Source organism: Cucurbita moschata, unplaced genomic scaffold, assembly GCF_002738365.1.
Source record: "Cucurbita moschata cultivar Rifu unplaced genomic scaffold, Cmos_1.0 Cmo_Scf00035, whole genome shotgun sequence".
NCBI lineage: Eukaryota > Viridiplantae > Streptophyta > Magnoliopsida > Cucurbitales > Cucurbitaceae > Cucurbita > Cucurbita moschata.
The window spans coordinates 1395141-1421374 of NW_019268551.1; the positions used below are offsets into that span (position 1 = coordinate 1395141).

Here is a 26234-nt window from a genome sequence, read left to right on the forward strand (position 1 = left end):
TAATTATTTTAAAAAGATTATAATTTAAAATATTAATTTATTTGCTTGATCATTAAAATAATTGTGTTACAAATAATTTATATATTACACAAAAATAATGTCACGTGTGAATCAAATTACAAAAAAAAAAAATAATAAAAAAATAATGTCACATGTGTGAATCAAATTAGAGATTATTTATCGATGGAATATTGACTTATGTCGCAAATATCTTCTATATGTACTCTAATTAAGACTTAAGTGGTCGTGCTAATATTAGTTTTTTAAAAATAATAATAATATGAAATAAATTAATATTTGATACTTGATCTAATATTAGATGAATATTTAATTTTAAAGTCTTGTATAAGATAATTATTTTAAAAAGATTATAATTTAAAATATTAATTTATTTGCTTGATCATTAAAATAATTGTGTTACAAATAATTTTTTATAGAACCAAATAATTGACCATTGAAATTGGTTGTATGTTTTTCCATGTGTACGTTCACTAATTTCTAGGAGAGACTTAGTGAAAAAGAAACAAATAAAATATATTTTTCTAAAGTGGGTTTGAAAAATGTGTTACAAAATTATGACATTTAAGTGGTGGGTAAATGTGAAAATAATTGTTTGAATAATATTTATATGTGCTAGCGAGACCGTTGGACTTCGAAGGAGGTGGGCACCGGGCGGGGTGTGTCAGTGAGGACACTGAAGGGGGTGGATTATGAGATCTCACATTGATTAGAGAGAGAAACAAGTACGGATAAGGACTCTGGACCTCGAAAGAGGTGAATTGTGAGATCTTACATTGGTTGCAGAGGAGAACAAAACATTTTTTTATAAGGGTGTGGAAAACTCTTCTTAGCAAACGCGTTTTAAAACTGTGAGGCTGACGATGATACGTAATGAGCCAAAGCTAACAATATTTGCTTCAAATTTAGGTGGTGGGTAAATTTGAAATTTTAAAATAATTGTTTGAATAATATTTATATGTACTAGCGAGACCGTTGGACTTCGAAGGAGGTGGACACGCGGCGGTGTACTAGCGAGGACGTTGGACACTGAAAGGGGTAGATTATGAGATCCCACATTGATTAGAGGGAGAAACGAGTGCCAATAAGGACGTTTGACCTCGAGAGTGATGGATTGTGATATCTCACATCGGTTAGAGAGGGGAACGAAACATTTCTTATAAGGGTGTAGAAACCTTTTCTTAGCAAACGCGTTTTAAAACCATGAGGCTGACGACGATACGTAACGAGCCAAAGCGAACAATATCTGCTTTCAAATTTAGGTGGTGGGTAATTTGAAATTTTAAAATAATTGTTTGAATAATATTTATATGTGCTAGCGAGACCGTTGGACTTTGAAGGAGGTGGACACCGGGCGGGGTGTGCTAGTGAGGACGTTGGACACTGAAAGGAGTGGATTATGAGATCCCACATCGATTGGGGAGAAACGAGTGCCAACAAGGACTCTGGACCTCGAAAGAGGTGGATTGTGAGATCTCACATCGGTTGCAGAGGAGAACAAAGCATTTCTTATAAGGGTGTGGAAACCTCTCCTTAGCAAACGCGTTTTAAAACCGTGAGGCTGACGACGACATGTAACGAGCCAAAGTAAACAATATCTACTAGTGATGGGTTTGGACTGTTACAATATCGATCGCATAGCTAACATATATGCTTTACTTAAAATCATAGCTAGCATTCGCACAATAATAGTATCCCGATACATCAAGCAATTCACTCGACCAAGCATATACTATTACCCATACTTTCGACCAAGCATATAATTTAAATGTTTAACTAATTATCAAAAACGATTTAAATTTGTCTCATAAGGGAAGGGAATATAGTTTATGGGTCCTACAATGACGTGGTAATTGCTACGTCATCAACTCTGGTAATGCCACGTAATCATGTCAGATTCTCCGACCATATTATACGGAGGTCTGGTGTGAACATGGCGGCGATTGTCGCCTGTTTCACGTTATTTAAAATTTAAATCTGAAGAAAATGTGCAAGAAATTTCCCATATCAACTATCTACTCAACTGAAATATAATAATAATAATAATAAAATTCTAAAATTAATTTAGTAATAAAAAATTAAAAAATATTTAATAAAGGTTGGAACTTTTTCAGTATTATTTTCAAATAAAATTTTGAACTTTTTAATTTATTTTTTATAGATAATTTTGACAAATTAAAAAGTTTAAATTATACCAAAAAAAAAATTTGAAATTTGAGGACCCACAAATTAATTTTTAATTTTTTTAATAATATATAAAAAAAAATTAAAATTTATTTTTAAAGTTAATAAAATATTATTAAATATAAAATTAATAGATGTTTTATGTTATTTATTTAGAATTGTCCATGACTTAAAAGAAAAAATTTGTATGGACCATAAATTTTCTATTTAATTAAGTGGCATAAGGTTGTCACTGTATACATATTATGAACATTGAATGTGGAAATAATTTTCATAAAACATCATTTTCATTTTAAAACACAGTCACGGACTTGTATGTTTTGAAAACACCTTTAAAAACGGCACAACGAAAGACTAAATAAAATAAATAAATGTTTAAATTAAAAATTTCATATTCTGGCCTAAGTTTAAGAAAATAAATAAGACTATCATATGCATGTGTCATGGTCTCAAGTTGCAAAGTCGTCGTCAGCTATACATGAATGTCTTACCTTAACATCAAATAATAGTGGCACGTGACTTGAGTAATCAGTAAGTGACCCTACTAAGGTTAAATGCAAGAACATGTGAATGCAATGATGGGACCTATCATAACCGTCTATTTTCCTACGGTACTATCCTAACAGGTAACTTGGATGTGTATCATATACTCTACACACAACCCATACGTGCGAGTATGGACTCACCGGTCAGTTCCCACACCGCTGGGTCACTTTCCTTGTCGGGCGAGCATAATCTAGGAGCTGCTTAGGCTGGACATCCGTTAGAACTAGTAACTGTCATGTCAGCATTAGGTTAAACATAATGATCGATTTTCGACCTGATCATTGCAGCATTATGATAACCATAATGATCGTTTTCCTACCTCGTAACGTACGCGTCCATACTATCGTGAAATGTAAGGGGTATCCCCCAATGCATGAGCACACAATAATGCATAAGGTCCCAACATTTTTTTTATTTTCATTATCATTTAATATAACACCGCTAGTGTTTCATACATATCATATCATTTTTTATATCGTTTATCATATCTTTCATGCATACTCCGAGGTTGTAGTTCATGCTAGTTCGTCATTTTGCATGTCAATCATATCATATCATTCAAATTACATAAATATATCATATCATAATATTCTATGCTTCCAGACATAATAATTTTCATCGTATACATATTATACCATAACATATCGTATCACAATATATCATATCGTAAACATGTCAATTATCATATGTCTCGTACCATAACATATTTCATATCATATCACAATAAATAAATAAATAATATATATATATTATACCATTCACATGTCGTATCATAATCATTTCATACCGTAAACACTTCATGGTCATATCGTTCCCTAACTTATCATAGTCTTAACATTCTTATACCTATCATAGTCTTATCGTTACATGAACGTACCTTAGTCATATCGTTATAGGAACGTATCCTAACGCTATTATTCTATCAATCTATCATAATCTTATCTCTTTCTACCCATAACCTAACCATATTCTTTTATCAATCGATAGTGACCATATCGTTATTATCAATCTCTCATATCCATAGTACTTCAATACGTAACCTAACTTTAACATGTCATAAACATATCTTACTCTTATCATTACATAACGTTTAGTGCATCATTCTCGTATCCTATCTCAAACATATATTGAATACATCGTACCGTAAGTATTATTATACAATTCACATATTATAACATATATATATCACAAGCATATCGATCCATAAACAATTCACACATATCAATATATATGACACGTGCAAAACCATGGGGCATGTGTCAATATCAAATAAATCATGCTGATAGTAAGGTCACTTATTTGATTAGCTTAGACTGATGTCACGAAGTTATCCTTAATCAAAGTTTAATTCTGTCCATTGAAATTCAAGTCAACCTATGTGAGCCCATGACATTAGTTAAGTTTGAACTTCTACAAAATTGTCTCTTTAATTTACATTCGTCCATGTGTTATAGTTCATAGGAACATTAGAGTCTTTGCATGAGGTAAGTCTTGAAATATATATGTGTATTATAGTATTATTTTCATACAAACCATTTAATACCCTTCAACATTTTTTCATATATTCTATTTTCTCTTCGTATTTAATACCCTTTAACATTTCTGAGATATTTTCTTTTAGTTTATAATGTTTCTATTTTTTTTCTTCATTTTAATTATATTTATGATCTTCCTATCTCTTATGGTTATTTCTTCCTTTTAATTATATTTACAATTTTTCCTCTCTGTTTTTTTTTTAATTATATTCACACTTTTCCCTCTCTTACCATTTTTTTTCTTTTAATTATATTCACAATCTTAATCTTTCTCTATCTGTCCTTACCGTTTTTTTTCTCTTCTAATTATATTCACAATCTTAATCTTTCTCTGTCTTTCACCATTTTTTCTTCATTTTAATTATATCTGTCTTTAGGAAAGAAGTGGAGAGTGATTAGAGCATATTTATTTTAGGATCGTTACAACTAGAGAGGTTTATTTAGCTCGTGGAGACCTATCAAAACGGGACGATAATTCTCTATTTATATAGAACATGGGGTCGGAGTGGGAGAGATTTATGAAAAATAAATGGATTTGAGATAAAATTATATTATCTATTTCTGTCTCCGCTTATTAATATATATATATATATATATATATTAAAAAAAATTTGATATCTTAATTTTTTAAAATATTAATTAGACTTATTTATTTTAAGTTATTTGGGCTGTTTTGTTTGGGTCCTCCTCTTAGATCTTTAAATCATGTTATAAAAAATTTGATTAACAAATACTTTCTAACTCAATTTTTTAATAATTTAAGCGTGTTATATATAAAAAAAAATGAAAAATATACATAAAAATGTTTTTTATAAAAAGAATAATAATTGAGAAATTTTTTGGCGGGAATCCAATTCTTGTCCTTTGTACATGGAACAGTGAATGAAATAGATGGTCATCGTATTGTGGACATCTCTAGTTACGACCGACGGGATATATTTAGTTTATAAATTTTTATTGTATCCCACGATTTAAATTTAGTTTATAGGAAAACAAAATAATAATTTTTTTTTTTTAATAAGAATAATAATAATAATAGCACAGAAAAAGGTGAGTCAGCATTCAATTTCTATCCGAACTCTTCAACCGACTTATCAAGATAATTGCAGTTGGTGGGGTCCATAAAGCAAATTTTCAAAACAACCGAGGCGAAAATCTAATTATGAAAATTCAAGGGACTTTTTTCACAAAAATGTTTTTGTTTTTAAATACTCCACCAGAAGGAAAGGAAAAGCTAAGAGATTCAGAAGGTTTGTTGCTGCTGATGCGAAGATTCAACGTCGTCGTTTTGGTCTGTTAAAAGTAAAACCCACTCTCGTCTTCCCCACCTCTGCCACAGACGTCTCTCTCTCTCTCTCTCTCTCTCCCTCTCTTCTTCATCGACTGCAATCATGGTGGAATCGGTGGAGTTACCGAGTCGACTCGGAATTCTTCCCTTCAGAAACAAGGTGCTTTTACCAGGCGCCATTATTCGGATTCGATGCACTTCTTCCAGCAGGTGCGTGTCAAGAAATACTAGTGATTACAGCTCTGTTTTCTTCTTCTTCTTCTTCCTGTTCACCGGTAATTTGACTTTAATGAAAAATCATGCTGTTTTTCTTGAGCGTCAAGGAAATTCTGATTAACTTGATTTTGTTCCGAGTGATTTTGACTTTTTTTTTCTTCGGTAATTTGGAGCTTGTAGCTTTGGATCATCACTTAACTCGCCTGATCGTGGTATTCGGACTTTTTTTTTTGTTGTTGGTGAAATTATATAGCTGAATTTGTGTGTAAGTTGAATTTTGTTCTCTTTTTTTTGGCGATAGAGGGAGGCCAATTTTTTCTAGCTTTTTCGTCTGTACGGCGTCTTGTGGGAGATTTTTGGTTGTGTTTGACTTCTGTCTTTATGTTTTGATAATCAGTTCTCAGTTCATGTTGGAACTCATTTCAAACTTTTCGGATTTTTGAAATGTTTTTTCACACGAAAATCTGATATTCTTGTTCCTAATTGCAATTTGCATTTGTTGTGAGATTGTGCACATTTTATGGACGTTGACAAAAGGATGACGTGTAAAATGTTTTACTATGGACGCAGTGTGAAATTGGTGGAGCAAGAGTTGTGGCAGCGAGAAGAGAAGGGATTGATTGGTATTCTTCCAGTTCGAGATGATGCTGACGCCTCAGCGATAGGTCCTGTGTTATCTCAAGGTAGTTAGGTTGCTGCTTATTTTATAAACAATTAAAGGTTAAGCAGCTGCATTTTGATTGGATGTTTTATTGTACGAAGAAGTTTCGTTGGTGTGATGTATGTTTGTAATGTTGGTTATTGGACGAGGAAAAAATAATTTAACTGTTTCAGACAAACAAAAATAATGGTTAGGTGTGGGAAGTGATTCTGGAGATCGTAGCTCGAGGGTTCAATCTGGTACCTCTGACTCGCAAAGGGTAGATGGGAAAAATCACCAGGAAGTTATTCAATGGCATTCAAGGTATGATGTCTATTTGTATTTTGTCATTCCATAATCTAGTCATTTCTGTTTATCCGATCATAAGATAGCAGAAGTACCTATGAAGTTTTTTCTCGACCTTTTCTCATTGGAATCAATATCTTTCTCCATATAACTCAACATACAATTTTTTCATTATGTTTGTATAATGTTACAAAATGCAAGATGGGGTAATAGTTGAGAGGCTGGTTTTCTGAAATCCTTTTTGTCAGGGGTGTTGCCGCTCGTGCCTTGCAACTTTCTAGAGGAGTGGAGAAACCGAGTGGAAGAGTGACATATACAGTTGTGCTAGAAGGTTTATGCAGATTTACTGTCCAGGAACTTAGCACCAGGGGAACATATTATACTGCACGAATATCACATTCAGAAATGACAAAGGAAGGTTGGTGGTTGATTGCGTTCTTATATTTCATAAATTGGTGAAAGGATATGATTTTTTTGGAAGTGGTTTTCTGTAAAGACTTTTTGAGTTCGTTGATTAAACAAATAGGTTGCCTTTTGAACTCATCTGCTGACCTTGTTAGTTGCTTCTTTATTTATCATCTTACTTAGAGATGGAGCAAGTGGAGCAAGACCCCGAATTTGTTTCATTATCTCGACAATTTAAAGCTACTGCAATGGAGCTTATATCTGTTCTTGAACAGGTATCCAGTGATGCTATCTCTTTTATTTTATTACATGGTTATTACCTTTATTCAGGGTGCTGAAAGATGGCATGTGTTTCATGAAAGCAAGATAAAATCATTAACTTTGTGGCCAATTCGAGTGCATGGAGACAAGATAATGCTAAAGTTCTTTCCAACAAGACTACTGCTAAATTTTTTGTTGAAAAAATCCAATTGGTTATTATTCCTAGAACTGGAGCGGCAAACAATTTGCTTTTGTTAGAGGTGATGAAATTATTGGAAGGTGTTTCTTTCTCTTCTCGAAACAATAAATGAAGGCAGTTTCAGGGGTTGTTTTTCGTTTTAACTCTTTAGTGAGTGTAAATTCTATTTTCTCCAAAGTTAACAAGGTGTGGTTAAATGCTGTTTGTAAATCAAGATGTCCAGGGAAAGCTTATGTTTTAGTTTGGTTGGTACGTTGGGTGGTTTATATATTGCAAATAGGTTATAAAAGAAATGCCTTCCCATAAGTCTACCGTTCATTCTGTCATTTTGTTTTACGCGTAGTAAAGTCGAGAATTTTAGTGTTCTTACAGCAGCAAACTTTCAGGATCCTTAGTGTTTCTTGGGTTTTCAATAAACGGTTAATGGGTAACAGTTTTAGTTTCACTTACTTGGGGGGGGNGGGGGGGGGGGGGGGTGGTAATTTTTGTAATGTGGGTTTAAATCTGTTTTCTGTTGGGGAATTCTTATAACTTCTCTTGAAGGAAGATATTTGTTGCTGGTCCTCAATGATAATGGAAAATTTCGTTTCTTTATCAACGGAGATTTTACTTTTCTAGACTACATTAATTCTTTTCTCTTTTAAAATCAAGTCCATTAAATTTTTCACCATTTCTGTTATTACTATGTACATCTAAGTCAACCTTTGGAACAGTAATTCACACCTTTTTCCGCTTCTAGAAACAAAAAACTGGAGGAAGGATTAAAGTTCTTTTGGAGACAGTTCCAGTTCATAAACTGGCTGATATATTTGTCGCCAGCTTTGAGATGAGTTTTGAAGAGCAATTATCTATGCTGGATTCAGTTGACTTAAGAGTAAGGCTTTCAAAAGCAATGGAGTTAGTTGACAGGCATTTGCAGGCAAGTCTTATATCAAAGAGTAAATAATAGTGAACGTCACTTCAATATTCCCTTTTCTTATTGTAAAGTCATGTTGTTATTAACTTGCAACAGTCAATACGTGTAGCTGAGAAGATTACGCAAAAAGTAGAAGGACAGTTATCAAAATCACAGAAAGAATTCCTTTTGCGCCAGCAGGTTAGCTTTCACACAGCAATTATAGTTTTTTTTCACCCTGTAGTCAGACATTCGGAACATCACTTATGTCCAAGATTTTTGTTATTTTATGGTGTGACTGAGTTTATATTCATTATCACTAAATGATGAAAGCATGGGCATCGGTTTGGATGCTTGGATGCTTAATCAATGGTGTCATGCCTAATGGCATGTGATTTTACGTAATTGTGAAAATCCATACATATGGTGAATTCCATTTTGGCTGTTAACCTGCTATTTTAGCTATTAATGCATATAGTTTTACGTTATTTACAACCAAATATGTTGAGTTCTATTGTGTGATTCAAATATTTGATGCATATCGCTTTTATGTAAGGAACAACTCACAATCTTTCTAATAATTGGGCACCCTTAACACTCTTAGCTGATTTTATTACTTTATTGAAATTGCTATGTTCAACTTAAATATAAATTGATTGTGGTATTGATTGCGTGTTTGATCCAATATTATGTCATTCTCAAGTGAGCTAATTTACTGCGGTTATTGTTGAGAATAATTTCAAAATTGTGAGATATCTAATGTTATAAAAAAGTGCCTCTGACAGAGGTCAGGTTTCCACTTTCACCATGTAGTTTGTTTAATCTGGTGACTGGCTTTGCTGGTTCATCGTGACTATCATTTTAGACCACCCGACCCTTGTCATTTATTGTATGATGTGCAGATGAGGGCCATAAAGGAGGAGCTTGGTGATGATCACGATGAAGATGATTTGGTTGCCCTGGAAAGAAAGATGCAAAGTGCTGAAATGCCTGCCAATATCTGGAAGCATGCCCAGAGGGAGCTGAGGTATGACTTTCTGAAAAGACATAGTATAGGTTTTGTTTTCGTGCAGCTAAAGTTTTGATTTGTTCTCATAGTTAGCACTTGCAAAACACAGGGAAAAAAGATAGTGAAATAATTCTTCTTTGTGTTTGTTTTTATTGTTGATATGGTGGTTATATCTAATCTTGTGGTGGGAAATGTAGTATGATGCTTGGTTTTACAGCCCCATAAGCACAGATGATTAACGAACTTTTTCTGAAATTACAGCTTTGAATATTGTTATCTGATATGATACGGGTTGTCCTAAAGATTATATTGACATGTACTTTAGGAAGTAGATTTGTGTTGCTATACACTATCAAACATGCACAACCAATCTTAATAGCTTGCTAGAAGCATTAATGGTTTACAGGAAATTATCGATGACATTAGCACATTTTTTATTTGGATGTACTGTATCATGGCTGGCTAATTATCCTAGCTGCATTGTGAATCTCTGATCAGATGAGATTTTTATATATTAGCTAATTTTACACCTTTATTTGTATAATCTTCACAGGAGCCTTAAAAAGATGCAACCTCAACAACCGGGATATAATAGCTTGCGAGTTTACCTCGAGCTTCTTGCTGACCTTCCATGGAAAAAGGCTACTGAAGAACATGAATTAGACTTGAAAGCTGCCAAGGAACGTCTTGATAGTGACCACTATGGTTTGGTCAAGGTCAAGCAACGAATTATTGAATATCTTGCTGTTCGGAAGGTAACTTATCATCAAATATTTTTTTCAACCCTCAGTATTTTCACATTTGAGTTTAAACTCGGTATTATTTGACTCCATCCAACATTATCAGCTTAAGCCAGATGCAAGAGGGCCTGTGCTATGCTTTGTTGGGCCACCAGGTGTGGGAAAGACATCTTTGGCATCATCTATTGCTGCTGCTCTGGGCAGAAAATTTGTACGCATATCCCTGGGTGGTGTTAAAGATGAGGCTGACATTAGAGGACATAGGAGGACCTACATTGGAAGCATGCCAGGGCGTCTTATTGATGGACTGAAGGTAGTCTTCCCCTCGCCTCCAATTTGTCCAAATTTAATCGCTCTTTCAGAATATTATTATCTAAAGCTCAGCGTTTGTTTGCAGAAGGTTCTTGGTAGATTAAACTATTGTCTTGTTGATAATTGTCTCTAGTGTTTGATGATTCTTATCCAATCCATTTTTATTTACTATCATTTTTCCTTTTCACCTTATGAAACTTTAGACTGGAGTGTTTTTCCTTTCAAGAAGGTTAAGGTGCTTATCAATGGTAAGGATCCTTTGAGAGTTGCGGTTAGGAAGGAATAGGAAAACTTGTTCTTGTTATTGCTCTCATCTAAATGCAGATTATGGGTGACTAGGTTTGATGCTTTATCTACCCTTGAAATTGATGCTTTATCTACCCTTGAAATTTCTTCCTTCATTTTACAGAGAGTAGCTGTTTGCAACCCAGTCATGCTATTAGATGAGATTGACAAGACAGGTTCTGATGTGCGAGGCGATCCAGCTTCAGCTCTACTGGAGGTTCTTGACCCTGAACAGAACAAGAAGTTCAATGATCAGTATCCTAATCTAATGGTTTTTATTAACTTATTTGTACACTGCACTCATATTGGTTATAGAGCGTGCTATGATGTTTAGATTCTGTATGTTTTTATGAAGGCAAGAATGAAGGTGAGGAAGATTATTTAAAAGGTTTTAAACAGATCAAAACATTAGTGTCCTTGGAAATGTCTCTCTCGAGGCATTAAGTTTTGCTCTTTTGTTTGTGAAATTTGTTTTTGTAAATGAATGGAAAGAAATAGAAGGTGGTGCTTAAGGAACCAAATAATGTTTGAATGTCTAGGTTTCATGGTTGGAAAGAAATATGATACTTATTGAGGATGAGGTTGGAAGGGTCGAGTGGGCTGCGGTAATGATGCCTCTGTAGATTAAGCTTTTTTTCTTTTTGCTGTTTTGAGGTAGGGTTTTTGCTGGTTAAGCGTAATTGGTGTGTATACTATTTCCATACATGCGTTGCCTCTAAATTTTCTACCTATTTAATGCTTAGTGTTGTTGAAATTCTAAAACTGCTTTTTTTATCCTTAAGGTACTCGAAGTGATTCCTTAACTAATGATCAATAGTTATTTGAATGTCCCATTTGACCTTTCAAATGTCGTATTTGTGGCCACTGCTAACAGAATGCAGCCCATACCTCCTCCTCTTTTAGATAGGATGGAAGTCATTGAGCTGCCTGGATACACACCAGAGGAAAAACTTAAGATTGCAATGCACCATTTGATTCCTCGAGTTTTAGAACAACATGGACTAAGCGCTGAATTTCTTCAAATTCCAGAGGTAACTAACTCTTAATATAATGATGATTACAATTAATTGTTCTATCATTACAAACCTGAAGAAGTTTCAAGAGTCTATTGATCACATCTTCTGCTCGCTCTTTTCTTGTTATTCCTACCTTGTACTGTAATTCTCCTTACTCTGGTTCCTACATACGTCCTGAATTGAGTTTCTGCCCTCCCACATAATAGCCTCGTGTAATTACCATGCCCATTATTCCAATATTTACCCTTCTTGCACAAGTTCATACTTATGATCAGGGGCCTGTTGCAATAGTATGAATTCTCTAAGCACTGATTTACTGCACTAAAAGCATTCTACAGAACCGTTTTCTTTGCTGTCTCATAATTCCTGTTTCTGGGTGTATTTCCAGTTCCAATTTTACTGCTTTACAGGATTTCTCTCTTCATCTCAAGGCTAGGTCTGCATGTGTTGCCGTATGATAATGAGAAATTCATGCACATTTTTACCATTCATGGTCCGGTCGTTTGGAGATTTCCAAGATATTTGTAACAATTGGAGGACATTTTTGTAGCTTTATGTCTTATCTGCTCTTATTTTATTTGGGTAGTTTCTGTTTTTTATTTTCTTATTTTTTGGTATTTCTCTCTTCAGCCGAGCTGTTTGGATTCTCTCCTGCACTATTTTCTTCATCAATGAAAATATCTGTTTTCCTTTAAAAATCAATAAATATTAAATAATAATAATTCTCCTAGGCTTGTTTGTTTCACGTGATCCTACAGCATTTAATGTGTAACTGTCTGTGTCTTCATCTCAAAAGTGGGTTTCTTTTTATCTATATGGAAATGCATCATCAAGGTCGTGTTGTTTCATAGCTGTTATATAATTTAGTTACTCTTATTATATATGAAAACAATTTATACGTACCTGTTATTTGTGATAGGCTATGGTTAAACTTGTTATTCAAAGATACACTAGAGAGGCTGGTGTACGAAACCTTGAGAGAAATTTGGCAGCCTTGGCTCGTGCTGCTGCTGTTAGAGTTGTGGAAAGAGATCAAACTGCCCCGTTGAATAAAGATGTGCATCAGGTTTCTTCTCCTCTGTTGGAAAACAGACTTTCTGATGGAGCTGAAGTAGATATGGAGGTCATCCCAATCGGAGCGGATCATGAGATGCCAAACCCGTTGAGGATGGCCTCTCCATTGGTTGTTGATGAGGCTATGCTTGAAAAAGTGCTTGGGGTAATAGTTCCTGTGCCCTTCATGCTAATGTCGTTAATGTGTGCCAGTTACTTGAAACTATTACTGGAGTTTGTAATTGTGCTGTGTACAGTTTTTTTCTGCTTCACTAATATACATGCTAGTTTATTGTCAATTAGTTAATGAATCTTTCTACCCTAAGTTAGATATTCAATTCAAAGTCTATTGCTGCCGAGCTAAATGAATAGTTCTTGATCTTTGAGCGACTGTGTGACCTATGTCCTATACGTGGGTGAGCATATCTTTATCGGTTTGTTGGCATATAATTGAGCTACCGAAATAGAAAGCTTTTCTAATTCTTTCTTCTCAGTTGGAATTTCCAGAAAGCATCTTCCACATATTGTTAATTCTTGTTACTGTACTGCAGCCTCCTAGGTTTGATGACAGAGAAGCAGCCGAGCGGGTTATATCACCTGGGATATCGGTTGGATTGGTTTGGACTGCCTTTGGGGGAGAGGTTCAGTTCGTGGAGGCTACAGCAATGTCTGGAAAGGGAGAATTACATCTCACTGGCCAGCTAGGTGACGTCATTAAAGAATCAGCTCAGATAGCCCTTACCTGGGTGGGTATCTTATTCATCTTGATACTTGCGTGCTTTCATAAATATAATTTTATCGCTTCAAATGAATGAAACCTCTCTTCGCCATTGCATAATTACAGGTACGAGCGAGGGCAACAGATCTGAAACTGGCAGCAGCTTGTGAATCTAATCTTTTGGAGGGTCGTGATATTCATATACATTTTCCCGCTGGTGCGGTGCCTAAGGATGGGCCTTCAGCTGGTGTGACTCTTGTAACAGCTCTGGTCTCACTGTTTGGTAAGAAAAGAGTTAGGGCGGATACTGCAATGACAGGAGAGATGACTCTGAGGGGTCTTGTTCTACCTGTTGGTGGCATCAAGGACAAGGTATATCATCTCATATCTCATATTTTACTATAGATTTAGTTTTTGAAATCTGATATTTTTTTTTAGAGAAATTAGATCTACGGGTTACAGAATTAAAAGTTTAAAGCTTCGTTAGACATAAAATCAAAATTTATGATGTTTAGAACGTTCCAATTTTTTAGGGTCCTATTAGACGCATAATTGAGAGTTTAGAATCTTATTATATACTTTTGAAAATCGAAGAATCAAATAGACACAAACTTCAAAGTTCGGGGTCTAAACATGTAATTTAACCGTGTTTATATAATAGGAAGCATTCATGTTAACGCAAGCGAGATATTTTGCAGATATTAGCTGCACATCGTTATGGGATAAAGAGGGTTATTCTCCCAGAGAGAAATTTGAAAGATTTAGCGGAAGTTCCTTCAGCCGTGCTTGCTAGTTTGGAGGTAAGAAGAATAAAGATGCTTTCTCTGATCTGATTAGTATCAATATTTGCTATGTTTTTGACTTGTTTTCTTCACAATTTAGATATTACTAGCTAAGCGGATGGAAGACGTCCTGGAACAGGCTTTTGAAGGTGGGTGTCCATGGAGGCTACACCCCAAGTTATGACAAGCACACATGGCATGATTATCGTCTAGAACCCATCATCGAATATTAGCACATTGCTGTGTCCATCGGATAAAAACGCTATCGATTTGGTCTGAGCTGGCTCTGCCTAATCAAGTTCTTCTCATTATTCTTGTGCAAGAAGGAAGTTACCCAATTTGCTGGAGAAAGTTTCAATTGGTATGCATAAAAATGGTATGTAATGTTCTTTCATCTTTCATCTTTCATCTTTCATCTCTCATCTTTTATCGAATCTACGCTCATCATCGTCAACTGCGGTTCTTCCTTCTCGTGATTATTTTCCCTGTAATTATGAAAATAATTCTGTATTTATATATAAACAAAACATATTTAGTCTTTTTAAGTGTATCTGTTTTTAACTATCACAGGTTTGGGGCTGTTCTGAAAGAAAGGAAGGGTATACTGATGTATAAACACTAGTCTAACTGAATACTGCATGTTCTTTTCACCTATTTTATTTCATATGTAATCAACTTTTTACTTCACTAATTTCTCTACTTCTTTGTCATTATCATTTTATTGGATCGTTTAGGAAGGAATTCCAGTTAATTTCTCTACTTCTCTGTCATTATCACTTTATTGGATCGTTTAGGAAGGAATTCCAAAATGGAATCCGATAAGTAGATTAGTGAAATTTCGAGCAAGTGTTTATATAATCCTCTTTTGTCTTAAAAAATGATTCATTGAAATAATGAGTCACAATCGATGTCGACACATCTGAGAGCACTAAATATTAAGGAGTTTCGCTATTCAATTCTTTTCCTTGTTGCTGTATATCTCGTTTATATTCATCTTCTCTTTTTTCTCGAGCCTATAGTGAGTTACAAACCGAGTTTGAAAAGGTTAAATCTTTGATGATTCCATCATACATGATTGAGTTGCGAAAACTTTTGGATAGGTATCCCACACCTGAATTGAATTTTTTCTAGTTAAAGAATTTCTTTCTAATTGCTCGGGAACAATTAGGAGATTCTCTAGAAGAAATATGAGGTTATGCTTCTAGTGGTAATATAGTGGTAATATGCTATGGGGTGGCGGTTCTGCTTATGGGGTCAAATCAATACGTTTGAAGAAGATTGGAATATCAATCTCAATCCCATAAATCGAATAGTTTTTTCAAGACAATAGATTTTTGACTGAGATAATATTCGGTCTCAAATATATATAGAATTCATTTGGGCATATTAATCCCTTTAGGGCAAGTGTTGGAAAATTATTTGATGATCAACAAATAGATTTTTGACCTCTACACCAACAGAACAGAACATAATGTTGGAACTATAAACTTCAAGAGAATTAAAAAACCTTAAACCCAATGTCTGCTAAATTTACTGTTTTGAGTAATCACTTTAGAAAAGCATCACTCAAAGTGCGCTAAGAAGAGTCATCTTAGCTTCAAAGTAATAGATTGACATGACAATGATTACTTAAAAAAACTTCCCACCAATAATTCTCATAGAAGTAAGATGTGATGGAGTGGAGGGAGAATTGTATTCCCTTGTTTTTTCCCTTCTAACTTTGAGGTATCTTATCCCTAAATGATACTCTCGAAAAAGAGGGAGGGAGAGAACGGTATAGGATTCTTTGAAAATGACAAAAGAAAAAGGGGGATGGTTTTTGCTATAAAAGAAGGCACAATGAAAATTGAAGCAGCAAAGGTAAAGGGCAAGGAGATTACACTATGGGCGTTAGAGAATTCCAAATCAGTGATACAAACGTTGTAATCCATGAGCTTGACGACCTCTATGATTCCACAACTGGTAGAGTGCTCACCGGTTCCTGGGTCTGGAACTCGGCCTTCGTCCTAGCTGAATGGATGGCAACTCAGTGCAAGTTATTCGACTTCGACTTCCGGGACAAGACCGTGATTGAGCTCGGAGCTGGGGCTGGCCTCCCTGGTTTGATGGCAGCTTTACTTGGTGCTCGTCGTGTTGTACTTACTGATGTAGAACCATTGCTTCCTGGGTTGTTGAGGAATGTAGATGCCAATGGACTCGAGGATCGAGTTGAAGTAAGGGAACTCGTCTGGGGCTTAGATGAATCGGTGAGTCGAGCAAACGAGTTCGGTGAGTTCGACCTGATTTTGATGTCGGATTTGTTCTATGACTCAGAGGACATGGCCCCTCTAGCACACATCCTAAAGATCATCTCTGGGAAAAATAGCAAAATCTGGGCAGCTTCTGAGATTCGACCATGGACCGTCGAGTGCCTTACAGAGTTCATGAATGAAGGATTCAAGGTCGAAGAGTCACAAGTTCAACTAGACGAACCTAGTGAGGAAGACGACGACCACGCCATTTTAGACTCGTTTTCTATTTTCCATCTCCAACCACCTGATGAAGAAAGGAACTCCTAATAAAAAAAGAATGTTAATTGGCATGCTTGATATGAGATAAACTGTTCAATTGCCTTTAATAATTCTTTCCATATTACCATCCATCAATGAAGATAAGGCAAACAAAATGGCATTAAACATGGCAACTTCACAATAGAGCTGAGTCTGATATAATATATCCTAACAAGACCAAAAGATATATACCATATCAAAATACATTCATTCCTGTATGGGGTAGCAGCAGCACTCACTAAGCAAAAGAAAATTATATAAATACTTCCTATAGTCTATAGCCATCCTCTACTTGATGAAATGATAAAGCAGAGTACAGGTACATGTCACGGGGAGGTGAAGGGATGAGATAAGGCAACTTTCACCAGCTGCTGCTGTACAAAAATGTCCATTTGACTGCTGCTTCTGTATTTTTTTTTCAAATGAATCAGTTGCCAGGGTTATATCACACAAAATGTAGCCGATCCTACGTATTATGGAACCCTTTTGCCGAAACCGTGCCATGCAGTGCTCCATTGCACAAAATAACATTTGTAGTTTTATTCATTAACACAAAACCTCAAGCAGGAATATGGGTTATCTTTTCTTTCTCAGCCCTGGATGTGCCGCCCTTGTTTTGCTGAAAGACAGCACTTCCGTCTTCTGTCCACTCTTGAGTATTAGTAGATTGCCAAATCCCATGTTACCAACAATGGTTGAGGATAGAACAATCATATTGACCAAAAAATGGCAAGCTTGCAATCAAGAGGCAGACAGTTGCATACAGATAGCACACCAAGTTGCCGGATGCAAAGACTACCCATCACCGCCGTGAATCCTACACTCTTTCAACCACTAAAGTGAATTTTCTGATTTTGAGAGCTCTGGCCCTGCTGAGGCTGCTGCTGCTGTGGTGGGGCCTGCTGGGTCGAAGGCTGTGTATTGTAATGTGCAAAGGGCTGGGAGTAGAGAGAATTCATCATGCCCTGATGTACAATTATTATTCTTTATTCAGCAACAAAAAAAAAAAAAAAAAAAAAAAAAAACAAGAACAAAAATGGAGAAGATATAACCGTTAAGTCAAATCGAATTGACCCCCCACCCCCCACTTGATGGTAATATATGTGAGAAGCTATAACAAGCCAATTGTTCCCACACCCTAGCATTCAGTAACTATCAAATCTACTGAGCATTAAGAGAAACCTGAGACTGTAGTGAGTTTGTATTTGTCACGTTATAGTGACTTTGGGAGGATTCATCTAGTGAGGGATCGCTGAAACCAACTTGAGTAAATAAACCTTGTGAACCATGGTTCATGTAGTCCTGTGAGACAGATGGAGGTTAAATGCCAATGGAAACTTCAGAAATCAAGTCAAGGAAAGCAAAAGAGTAGTAGAAAACCTGCGACATGAAATCATTTCCTGTTCCAAAACGGTTATATCCCGATTGAGAATTCTGGTTCAGGAAGCTCCCTGGAAAGCCACCCTGTGCTCCTTGACTAACATAATCAATGGGATATCCAGTTTGAGAGGCCTACAAATAAACCAAAAGAGAGTATGACACAAAAAAAAAAAGATATGCCTAAACGTGCCTTGAAACATAAGAATGTTCAAACTTGTTACTTCAGAAAAATAGATCAAATAATTTCTAGTATCGACTGCTCTATAACTTCACCTTAAGCATCTGACTTATATCATTAAAATTAAACTTGGGCACTAGTGCTAGCAATCAAATTACATTCTTGCAGAGAAGTACCTGAGTGGAGAAATCAGTAACATTGTATGGAACATGTGATCCCTGGCTTTTAAAGTCATCGCCCAAGAAGTCCTGATTAATCATCAAAATTACTTTAGAAAAGTGGATTAAGGACAAATATAGCAAAACTAAGCATATTATACACCAATTAAGTACCTGAGAAATTCCTCCCATGGAGTATCCATCACGAAATGTTTGAGTAGGCGGCTGAACAGGCATCTATTGGTTGAACAAACGAAGATACTTTTAGTAAGGTAACCCTCAAGACGGATACTGAGAAGGGACAGAGAACACACACATTGTTAACAAACCCAAGCTGCGACAACGGACCACCCACTGATGGTTGGCTATTGGGACTCTCCAAACCAGGAAAGTTAAAAGTGGAGCCAAGATTTCCAATATTTTGTTGAGAGCCTTGCTGATTTGGAAGCTGACTACCAATAGGAGCACCAACATTTCCCCGCCCTGCCCCAAAACCTCTACTTCCTGGTTGAGGAACATGAGGAACAGCACCAACTGGTCCATGTACAGCTCCACGAGTTGGAATTCCATATGGATGCGGGGGACCACCATGAAACGAGGGAAGAGGAACTCGTGGCATGGGATAACCAGATGCATGCACTCCAGGCTTTTGCGCACCATTCGGTAGGTGAGGAGGAAAGTACGAACCTGAATTAGGAGATTTGAGTTGTCAAAAAAAAAAAAAAAAAAAAAAAAGGAAGGGCATGATCAATCTACGTGGTCATGAAATGAGCCATAAGCAGCATATGCATCCTTAAGAACCACTTCCGCAAAACGAAGTTGGGAACTTATGAACATTGTAGAATATCCGGGGAAAAAACATACCTCTACCACGACTACTTCTTCTATCAGCACTGGGACCAGATGGGGCAACAGGCCCAAAATTATCATTGGGGACAACTCCAGGCCCACCAGCAAAGAAAAGACGCCGATCATTGTATATCTGAAGCATAAAAATAATCAGCGAAGAACAATCAATTTAAAAGTCCCCCCACCCCCCTGTTCATCCAGTGGTCTACCTTTTTAGGCTTCTGAAACTGAATCATGCTTTGTTTCAAGTTATTCAAAGGACCCTCAACCAAGCATTCATGTTCCTGCCGGACATTGATAGTGAAGTAAGCCAGAAATACAGCAAATATTTAGCTTAGATGAAAGATGAAAAATTATCACACTTTTATTTTATAAGAATGAACTTTCATCGGGAAATAAAAATATATCATAATAAATCAGGGATCTCAGCTTCAAATATATTGTATCAGAAGGTCACAACTCACTGAAAATCCATATAAATATTCTACTTGAGCACAAAATACCTTGTAATGTGTCAACAAGCTATTCCACAGAGGTTGTTTACTCAAAACCTTTGGGTTTCCAAGAATGACAATACCATATCGAGCTCGTGTTAAAGCCACATTGAGCCTGCGAGGATCGTTAAGGAATCCAATGCCCTAAAAGGAACAGGTTTTATCAGTTACTCCAAAATGATAACCTTATTTGAAAAGGAAATGAAAAGGTTAACAAACAAAATAGTTAATGCACAAGGCAATTAAAATGTCCAACACCTTAAACTCTAGCCTTTGCTTTCTAGGATATATGTACAGCATCAGAAAGGGTACACTTTTAAATTTTCAAGTGAATCGGTGATAGATAGTTAAAAAAAGCTTGAAAAAGACAGTAACTACACCTGAAAATGTAACCCACCTGATGTTCGTTACTCCTTACGCATGACAATATGATGTAATCTTTTTCCCTTCCTTGAAATGAATCCACACTTGCAACCTGTCAACAGAAAGAGTGCAGAATTGCAGCAGCTAGTAACGAGGACATCCACAAACTCTTTATAAGCATTACCTCAATTTCCTTGTAAAGTTGCTGTCTGAGAGCACCATTTCTTGACATATAGTTCACAATGTAAGCTCGTTGACCCTCATATGGTGTAATAACTCCAATCTGTAGCAAACAGGATAATAACATATATTAAAAAAAAAAAAAGGAAAATATCATCCTGACAACCGAAGATGACAACTATATTGTACCTGACTAGGGACTACACCACTTCTTAAGAAAGTGGTCACAATTTTTTCTACATTTGCTGCCTCGGTCCTATTTAGGTAGGAAGTTCCACTGGCACTTATCTCCTCTTGTCCCATCTAAAAAATGTTCGATGTTAAAATTGAGAACATGAATGCAAGCAAAACTGAAGACTACTTGGAAACACCATACACATGGGGCAAGTTACCATAACATAAGCTATGTCAAAACTGAAATTCATTCTTTTTTTTTTCACAACAGAATATATATTCAAAATGTCCAATTGATGATTATTCCAAAGAAGATACATTTAAAAGCTTTGAAACTGAATATACGTTGCATACAATCCAAGTATTCTTTGAACGTGTACGTCTCAAAACTCAGAGCATGGGCTCCTCCTTTCAAGAGTGCTAAGACTAATCTCCTTTATAATTAGAGATTGGTTTGTAGCTTCAAAACTAGGACAACCCCACCATCCCTGGAGGATCCTTTTTCTTTATTCTGCTATTCAAATTCTAAAAGATACGTGAATCCATTAATACCTGAACATAGAAGAACATTGGACGGTTGGGAACTGGCCATGGAAAGTCGATGCCTGTCGATTGCCTTTCATTGATTGTAACTCCATTTTGTAGTGTGCCCTCATAGAAGCTGTTGGAAGGAAATTCAGAAAGGGATGGGTGCATACGATATTGGACCTACAATAAAAGAGAAAGGAGAACATATCATCAACATTCTGATACAATTAGATGTGCTTTACTATTTTAATAGTAAAAATAAGACTAGATATAAAATAAAGGTAAAATACCAGAAGCAGAGTTAAAAAAAAAAAAGAAAACTCCTTGGATTCTAGTACGTACGTAAATTACAGGCCATGAAATAAAATAAAGCAACTCAAAGAATTCATCAGGAGACTCCCTATTCCTTCAAATTATGGAACCCCAAAATGAGAGAATTTTTAAGAAGCTATCAAGATGGATCAAAACAAACTCGTCAAAAAAAAAAAAAGGAATGATCTGGCTTAATTTAATTCCTTCTAAAACCACCACATACTTCTTCTCTTTCTTCAAATTCTAGCTTAGAACCTGTCAGACGGATATCATGGAGCACAATAATAGTAGCCTTAGGAATCCCCTTCTTAAAGTGGTCCTTTTTGTGTGTTCAGGCCAACGCATGATGTTTGGTTGTAAACAATGGTTAGTAAGATTCAAAGTGCATAAGATAGCAAGATTGAGAAGTAATATTCTTGGAAATTTTCTTTGAAGGGGGGTTTTGGAGGGAAGGATCAGCACGTTTGCTGAATATTTTGGAGGGTGGTCATTAACCCAAAAAAAGAAAACAAATCTAGAAAATTGAAAGACAAAGTTCCTTCCACCGCTAATTATTTCTTTTTTACTTTTAACTAAACCAACTCCATCATCCACAAGGCCTGAATCGTGGAATCCGTTCTTTTAGCCTAATAAACGGCTTTCATTAAGAACAATGCAAGAGAAACCAAACGAGGTCCTACAGAAACGCAAACCAAAACCACTACCTAGGGGCACTAAGAACAAAAGGCTCCAAGAACTAGAATTAAAAAAAAAATGATTACAGAAATATTGTCGTGTGGACCATGGTCCATAATGAAGATTAAAGTGATCCACATCCCAAACTTTATCATAAGGACTCTCGGTACTTATATATTCCAAAGAATCGCAAAAAGGCAATCACCTCAGAATACACATCTATCTGAAAAATAAATTTAGCTAAAAGGAAGTTCCAATTGGAGCCTGATCACAGAGGTCACTTTCTAAATTTAGCAAGCGCTGAAGTGTTGTTCAACCAACAAAAAATGTTTCCAACAGGGGGAAATATGCTATATATAATATAAGAAAAGACTATTCTAATCATCCAGCACTGAAACAGAAGAGTGAGTCGTAACATTCTAAGATAGGAAACTTTTCTCGATTGATGTCAAAATAGAAATAAAATTTAAGTGGTATTATTTCATTTGTCCCTTGAATCATATGCAAGTAAAAAAAACCAAATACCTGCAATCTAATTGGCTTCACACCAAGAAGAACAAGACGTTCAAAAAGGGATTGAGCCAGCCCTGCACGTGCTGCTTTTTTGCACATAATGACAGGTCCCAGTTGGCAATGGTCACCAACAAGAACAGCCTAAAACAAGAAAAAGTCAGTAGGAGAAAGGAAGCACAATTTAAATAGATGACATCCGTGAATTGAAAACTCGACATGCCTGCTTTGCTCCAAGAACAAGAGGAATAAGACATTCAGGTTCTGTTGCCTGAGTAGACTCATCGATAAGAACCTAAACCAAGGTAAAATCTTTTAAGTTTTTAAGTTATTTTCAATTTCACATTAGTATAACAACAGAGACGACTGCTCTAACCTGGCGAAATCTAAAATTTGACAGGCGAGGATCTCCAGCACCGACACATGTACAACAAATAACATCTGCACTCTGGGAAATTTCCCTCTCTGTTGCTCTCTTAAGGGCTTTATATTTTTTCTCATCACTGCTAGACAGCTCCCCTGTGATGATTAAACAATCAGACTGCTATTAAACAACAAACTAGCACCTAAATCTTAAATGGAGCAAGGGAAATAGTGCTAACACTAGCTAATACAACTACTCACCAAGAAATACGCTAAGGAATAAAATATAGCCATTGCAATAATTAGACAGGCGACGATGGTATTTAATGTACCATTCCTTTTGAAGCCTCTTTCAGGCTTTCAACAACATGTAATTTTCAGACTCCCTTCGTTAACTGTCAAGTTAGATAGAGAACAGTGCAAACATTTTGGCCCATCATTTTTTCCATAAGAAACAGATTTTTCATCGATGTTATGAAATCTAACAGTTGGGTCCATCAGACACCAATTAGGATGTTTAACTGTCACTATTTTATATATCCAGTTCGTAGGTCTGGGTATTTGGGAATAAATAATTAAAAAACCAAGTATTTTTTAACAACTCGCTGAAAGATAATTTTGGTAGATATGTACTCCAACAAAAATAATAATCACCCACCTCAAGTGAAATGTAATTGGACTAAAGAGCACACTTTTAGTAGCCTTCACACTGTTTGGACCATTAGTTAAAAAGAGAATAAAAAGAGGGAAAAGGAGCACTTTCCAAAAGGACATGGTGTTGTATACATCAAACTGCGCGCTTACAAGCCCAGTCCCAAGAATATCAACTTATCACAAAAGGATTCAAAACTACGCACTGTTTCATGAGATAGAAAAGCAGCCAAGAAGGAACTGAAGCTTAAAAAGAGATGCAACTATTTGATATTTCACGGACAAAAGCATTTCAGAGAAATCAGAGGATGCAAAATCTCCTAATAAGAATATTAGTTACAAAAATGATTTCTCATTTAAAATACAAAGAAACCCATACCTTGTTCATCTTTCAATTGTTGCAACTTATGAAGTTCACTTCTTTCTGATGTGTCAAGATGTCGAACCTATTAAGAGTTTTAATCTATCAAACTTTGCGGTAAAACATGAAAATGAGAACTTAGTCACATTGCAGCTGAGGCTTGAATCCACAATGATCAAATACCTGATAGTGAAGGGTCAAGTGTTCCACAGGAGAACTTACAGCTTCTCTTGATTTTGCACATAGCCTAACAACCTTGATTCAAAAAGCAGGTGAGAAATTGTGAGTGGTATTCAATTTTTATTGCAATAGCCTCAAATAAAACCCAGCAGTCACAACACAAGGTCACACAAGACATATCAAACGATAAACTATTACATCTGACAAACATAATAGGAAAAGTGGTTTCCAAGGAGGAGCAACTGCTAATTGTACCTTTAACCCAGTTGCACTTATCTTCTCTGCCAGTTGGTCCACAGCCACATTACTAGGGGCACAGACCAGCACCTGCCGAGTGAGAACACCTTACGTTCATAATCTGATAACTGAATATTAAAATAAACAAGGCAACTAGAAGAGTGTATTCAAAATGTAGACCTGCCCTTGGCCTTGTTTGGCCATATGATACACTATGGCAGCAGAAGTTACAGTTTTCCCAGTACCCGGGGGGCCCTGAATCAAGCTTATTGGCTTCTGAAGAACACTTTTTACTGCAAAAACCTACCAATAAAGAGAAAACTTCCAATCAAAAAAATGTGGCCAAAATTGTGAACTTGAGACATTGTTCTAAGCTTGCCTAAAGGATAAAAACAAATACCAAATAGAATCATAAAAACACATGTAAACACTATGGCTGTAAGAGTTCCCGCTATATCATTAACATGACTCGAAACCTGGAATAGATCCAACTTTCATTAGCGGAAACAATAATAGTCACTATAACTATGAAATGTTGTAAAAGGACAAGAGATCTTAAGACATTGTTCTCTTTAATAAAAGCTTAGTTCGACAAAAGAGCATAAGGCTTTTAGTTAAAAATCAGAATGCACGAAATTAACAAGCTCATTCACTGCTCTTAAGAAGTGTGCAGATCTCAAAAGGAAAAGAAAGGCCTCTATACTTTGCAAACCCCGTGTAAAGCAATCGCTTTTTTCTATAAACAAAAAATAGAGTACATTCCATCATCAAGAGGATATTAACATATTGAAGAAGAGAAAACCAGAACTCATTACAAATCATTCCATACGACAACAAGACCACCCCCAAGGTAAACTCCAACAGCATTAAAACAAGAACCAAATTATATTGTTCCTTGATAATCAATACACGTATATTTCAACAAACTCAATATGACATCGAAATTTCAAATCCGAACAAATAAGCATGATGCATTTTATTTCTAAGACTAGTTGCATACTTGAGATGCATTGAGTTCTGGGAGACCAGGAGCACCAAAACGACGTGGAAGTGTATTGCGAACCATCTGAACCTCCACTTCGTGTCCTAATAAGTGATGGTAGATATAACTGCACATAAGAACATGCATTGTCATAGCTAGTTGAAATACATATATCAAGCAGCATTTCTTATTATAAATACAATCTCTGTAGCACATTTATTAAAGTGGGGACGGGTTATTCAAGAATGTTGGATCATAAAGAAGGCACATTGATCCTGATAGAAATTAACTTCTTGATCCATACAGTGCAGACAGTTCTTACCCACTAACACTGGTCTCATCAACAGCAAATGTCTTCATAGCTCCCTGCATTCGGTCGAAACTAGTACTCTTCCACACAAAATCAACACTAAAACCATGGACCACATCAACTGGAACCCCCTATGTACCATAATATAAAATAGTCACTAACAAACGACTTAACCCAGCAAATAAATATAGCCATCAAAACTGAGTGCTACCTGGCTAGCACGTAGCTCGAGTGCAACCTCTTCCTGTGCAGTTAACTTGATCTAACACAGCAGAACAAGTTTATGCCAATACAATTAATTACCAACTCAAGTGAGACAATTCAGTTTTTTAAAGCATAATAATCACTAAAATGTCAGACATGTTATTCACAAAAAAAAAAAAAAAAAACAA

At 35.8% G+C, this 26234-nt stretch overlaps 3 protein-coding genes across 5 annotated transcripts in view; 2 read left to right on the forward strand and 1 right to left on the reverse strand.

The window, feature by feature from the left end:
• The first annotated feature begins 5503 nt into the window (after window positions 1-5503).
• On the forward strand, window positions 5504-15118 carry LOC111431069 (lon protease homolog 2, peroxisomal-like). Of its 2 annotated transcripts, XR_002708432.1 has the most exons (18): window positions 5504-5781; window positions 6358-6470; window positions 6643-6751; window positions 6982-7151; window positions 7322-7413; window positions 8338-8517; window positions 8611-8694; window positions 9396-9520; window positions 10056-10257; window positions 10349-10555; window positions 10964-11094; window positions 11657-11870; window positions 12775-13074; window positions 13460-13654; window positions 13753-13998; window positions 14325-14426; window positions 14509-14784; window positions 14979-15118. XR_002708432.1 is itself a non-coding variant. In XM_023067579.1 (17 exons), exons 1-17 carry the CDS (start codon window positions 5675-5677, stop codon window positions 14590-14592), a joined length of 2661 nt encoding a protein of 886 aa, XP_022923347.1. In that variant the 5' UTR covers window positions 5504-5674; the 3' UTR covers window positions 14593-15107. The 2 variants fall into 2 exon arrangements, 1 of the variants encoding a protein (XP_022923347.1); XM_023067579.1 differs by having other exon boundaries at window positions 14509-15107.
• Window positions 15119-16097: 979 nt separating this feature from the next.
• LOC111431122 (protein N-lysine methyltransferase METTL21A-like) lies at window positions 16098-17059 on the forward strand. The gene has a single exon (XM_023067655.1). It carries the CDS (start codon window positions 16292-16294, stop codon window positions 16964-16966), a length of 675 nt encoding a protein of 224 aa, XP_022923423.1. The 5' UTR covers window positions 16098-16291; the 3' UTR covers window positions 16967-17059.
• Window positions 17060-17073: 14 nt separating this feature from the next.
• The window catches only part of LOC111431113 (regulator of nonsense transcripts 1 homolog), a 13802-nt gene continuing 4641 nt past the window's right edge, over window positions 17074-26234 (reverse strand). Inside the window, exons 7-30 of one of the 2 annotated variants that reach the window (XM_023067638.1) lie at window positions 26054-26104; window positions 25855-25973; window positions 25551-25659; window positions 24731-24853; window positions 24569-24640; window positions 24317-24388; window positions 24152-24218; window positions 23135-23277; window positions 22982-23053; window positions 22774-22902; window positions 21286-21441; window positions 20749-20862; window positions 20564-20662; window positions 20414-20491; window positions 20026-20160; window positions 19732-19806; window positions 19538-19655; window positions 18990-19360; window positions 18848-18910; window positions 18692-18763; window positions 18338-18469; window positions 18140-18259; window positions 17757-17922; window positions 17074-17721 (exon numbers count right to left, since the gene is read on the reverse strand). In XM_023067638.1, coding sequence (XP_022923406.1) covers window positions 17785-17922; window positions 18140-18259; window positions 18338-18469; window positions 18692-18763; window positions 18848-18910; window positions 18990-19360; window positions 19538-19655; window positions 19732-19806; window positions 20026-20160; window positions 20414-20491; window positions 20564-20662; window positions 20749-20862; window positions 21286-21441; window positions 22774-22902; window positions 22982-23053; window positions 23135-23277; window positions 24152-24218; window positions 24317-24388; window positions 24569-24640; window positions 24731-24853; window positions 25551-25659; window positions 25855-25973; window positions 26054-26104 — 2628 coding nt within the window. In that variant the 3' untranslated portion in view covers window positions 17074-17721; window positions 17757-17784. Of the gene's footprint in view, window positions 17923-18139; window positions 18260-18337; window positions 18470-18691; window positions 18764-18847; window positions 18911-18989; window positions 19361-19537; window positions 19656-19731; window positions 19807-20025; window positions 20161-20413; window positions 20492-20563; window positions 20663-20748; window positions 20863-21285; window positions 21442-22773; window positions 22903-22981; window positions 23054-23134; window positions 23278-24151; window positions 24219-24316; window positions 24389-24568; window positions 24641-24730; window positions 24854-25550; window positions 25660-25854; window positions 25974-26053; window positions 26105-26234 lie in introns of both variants that reach the window. The other variant, XM_023067637.1, reaches the window with a different exon arrangement.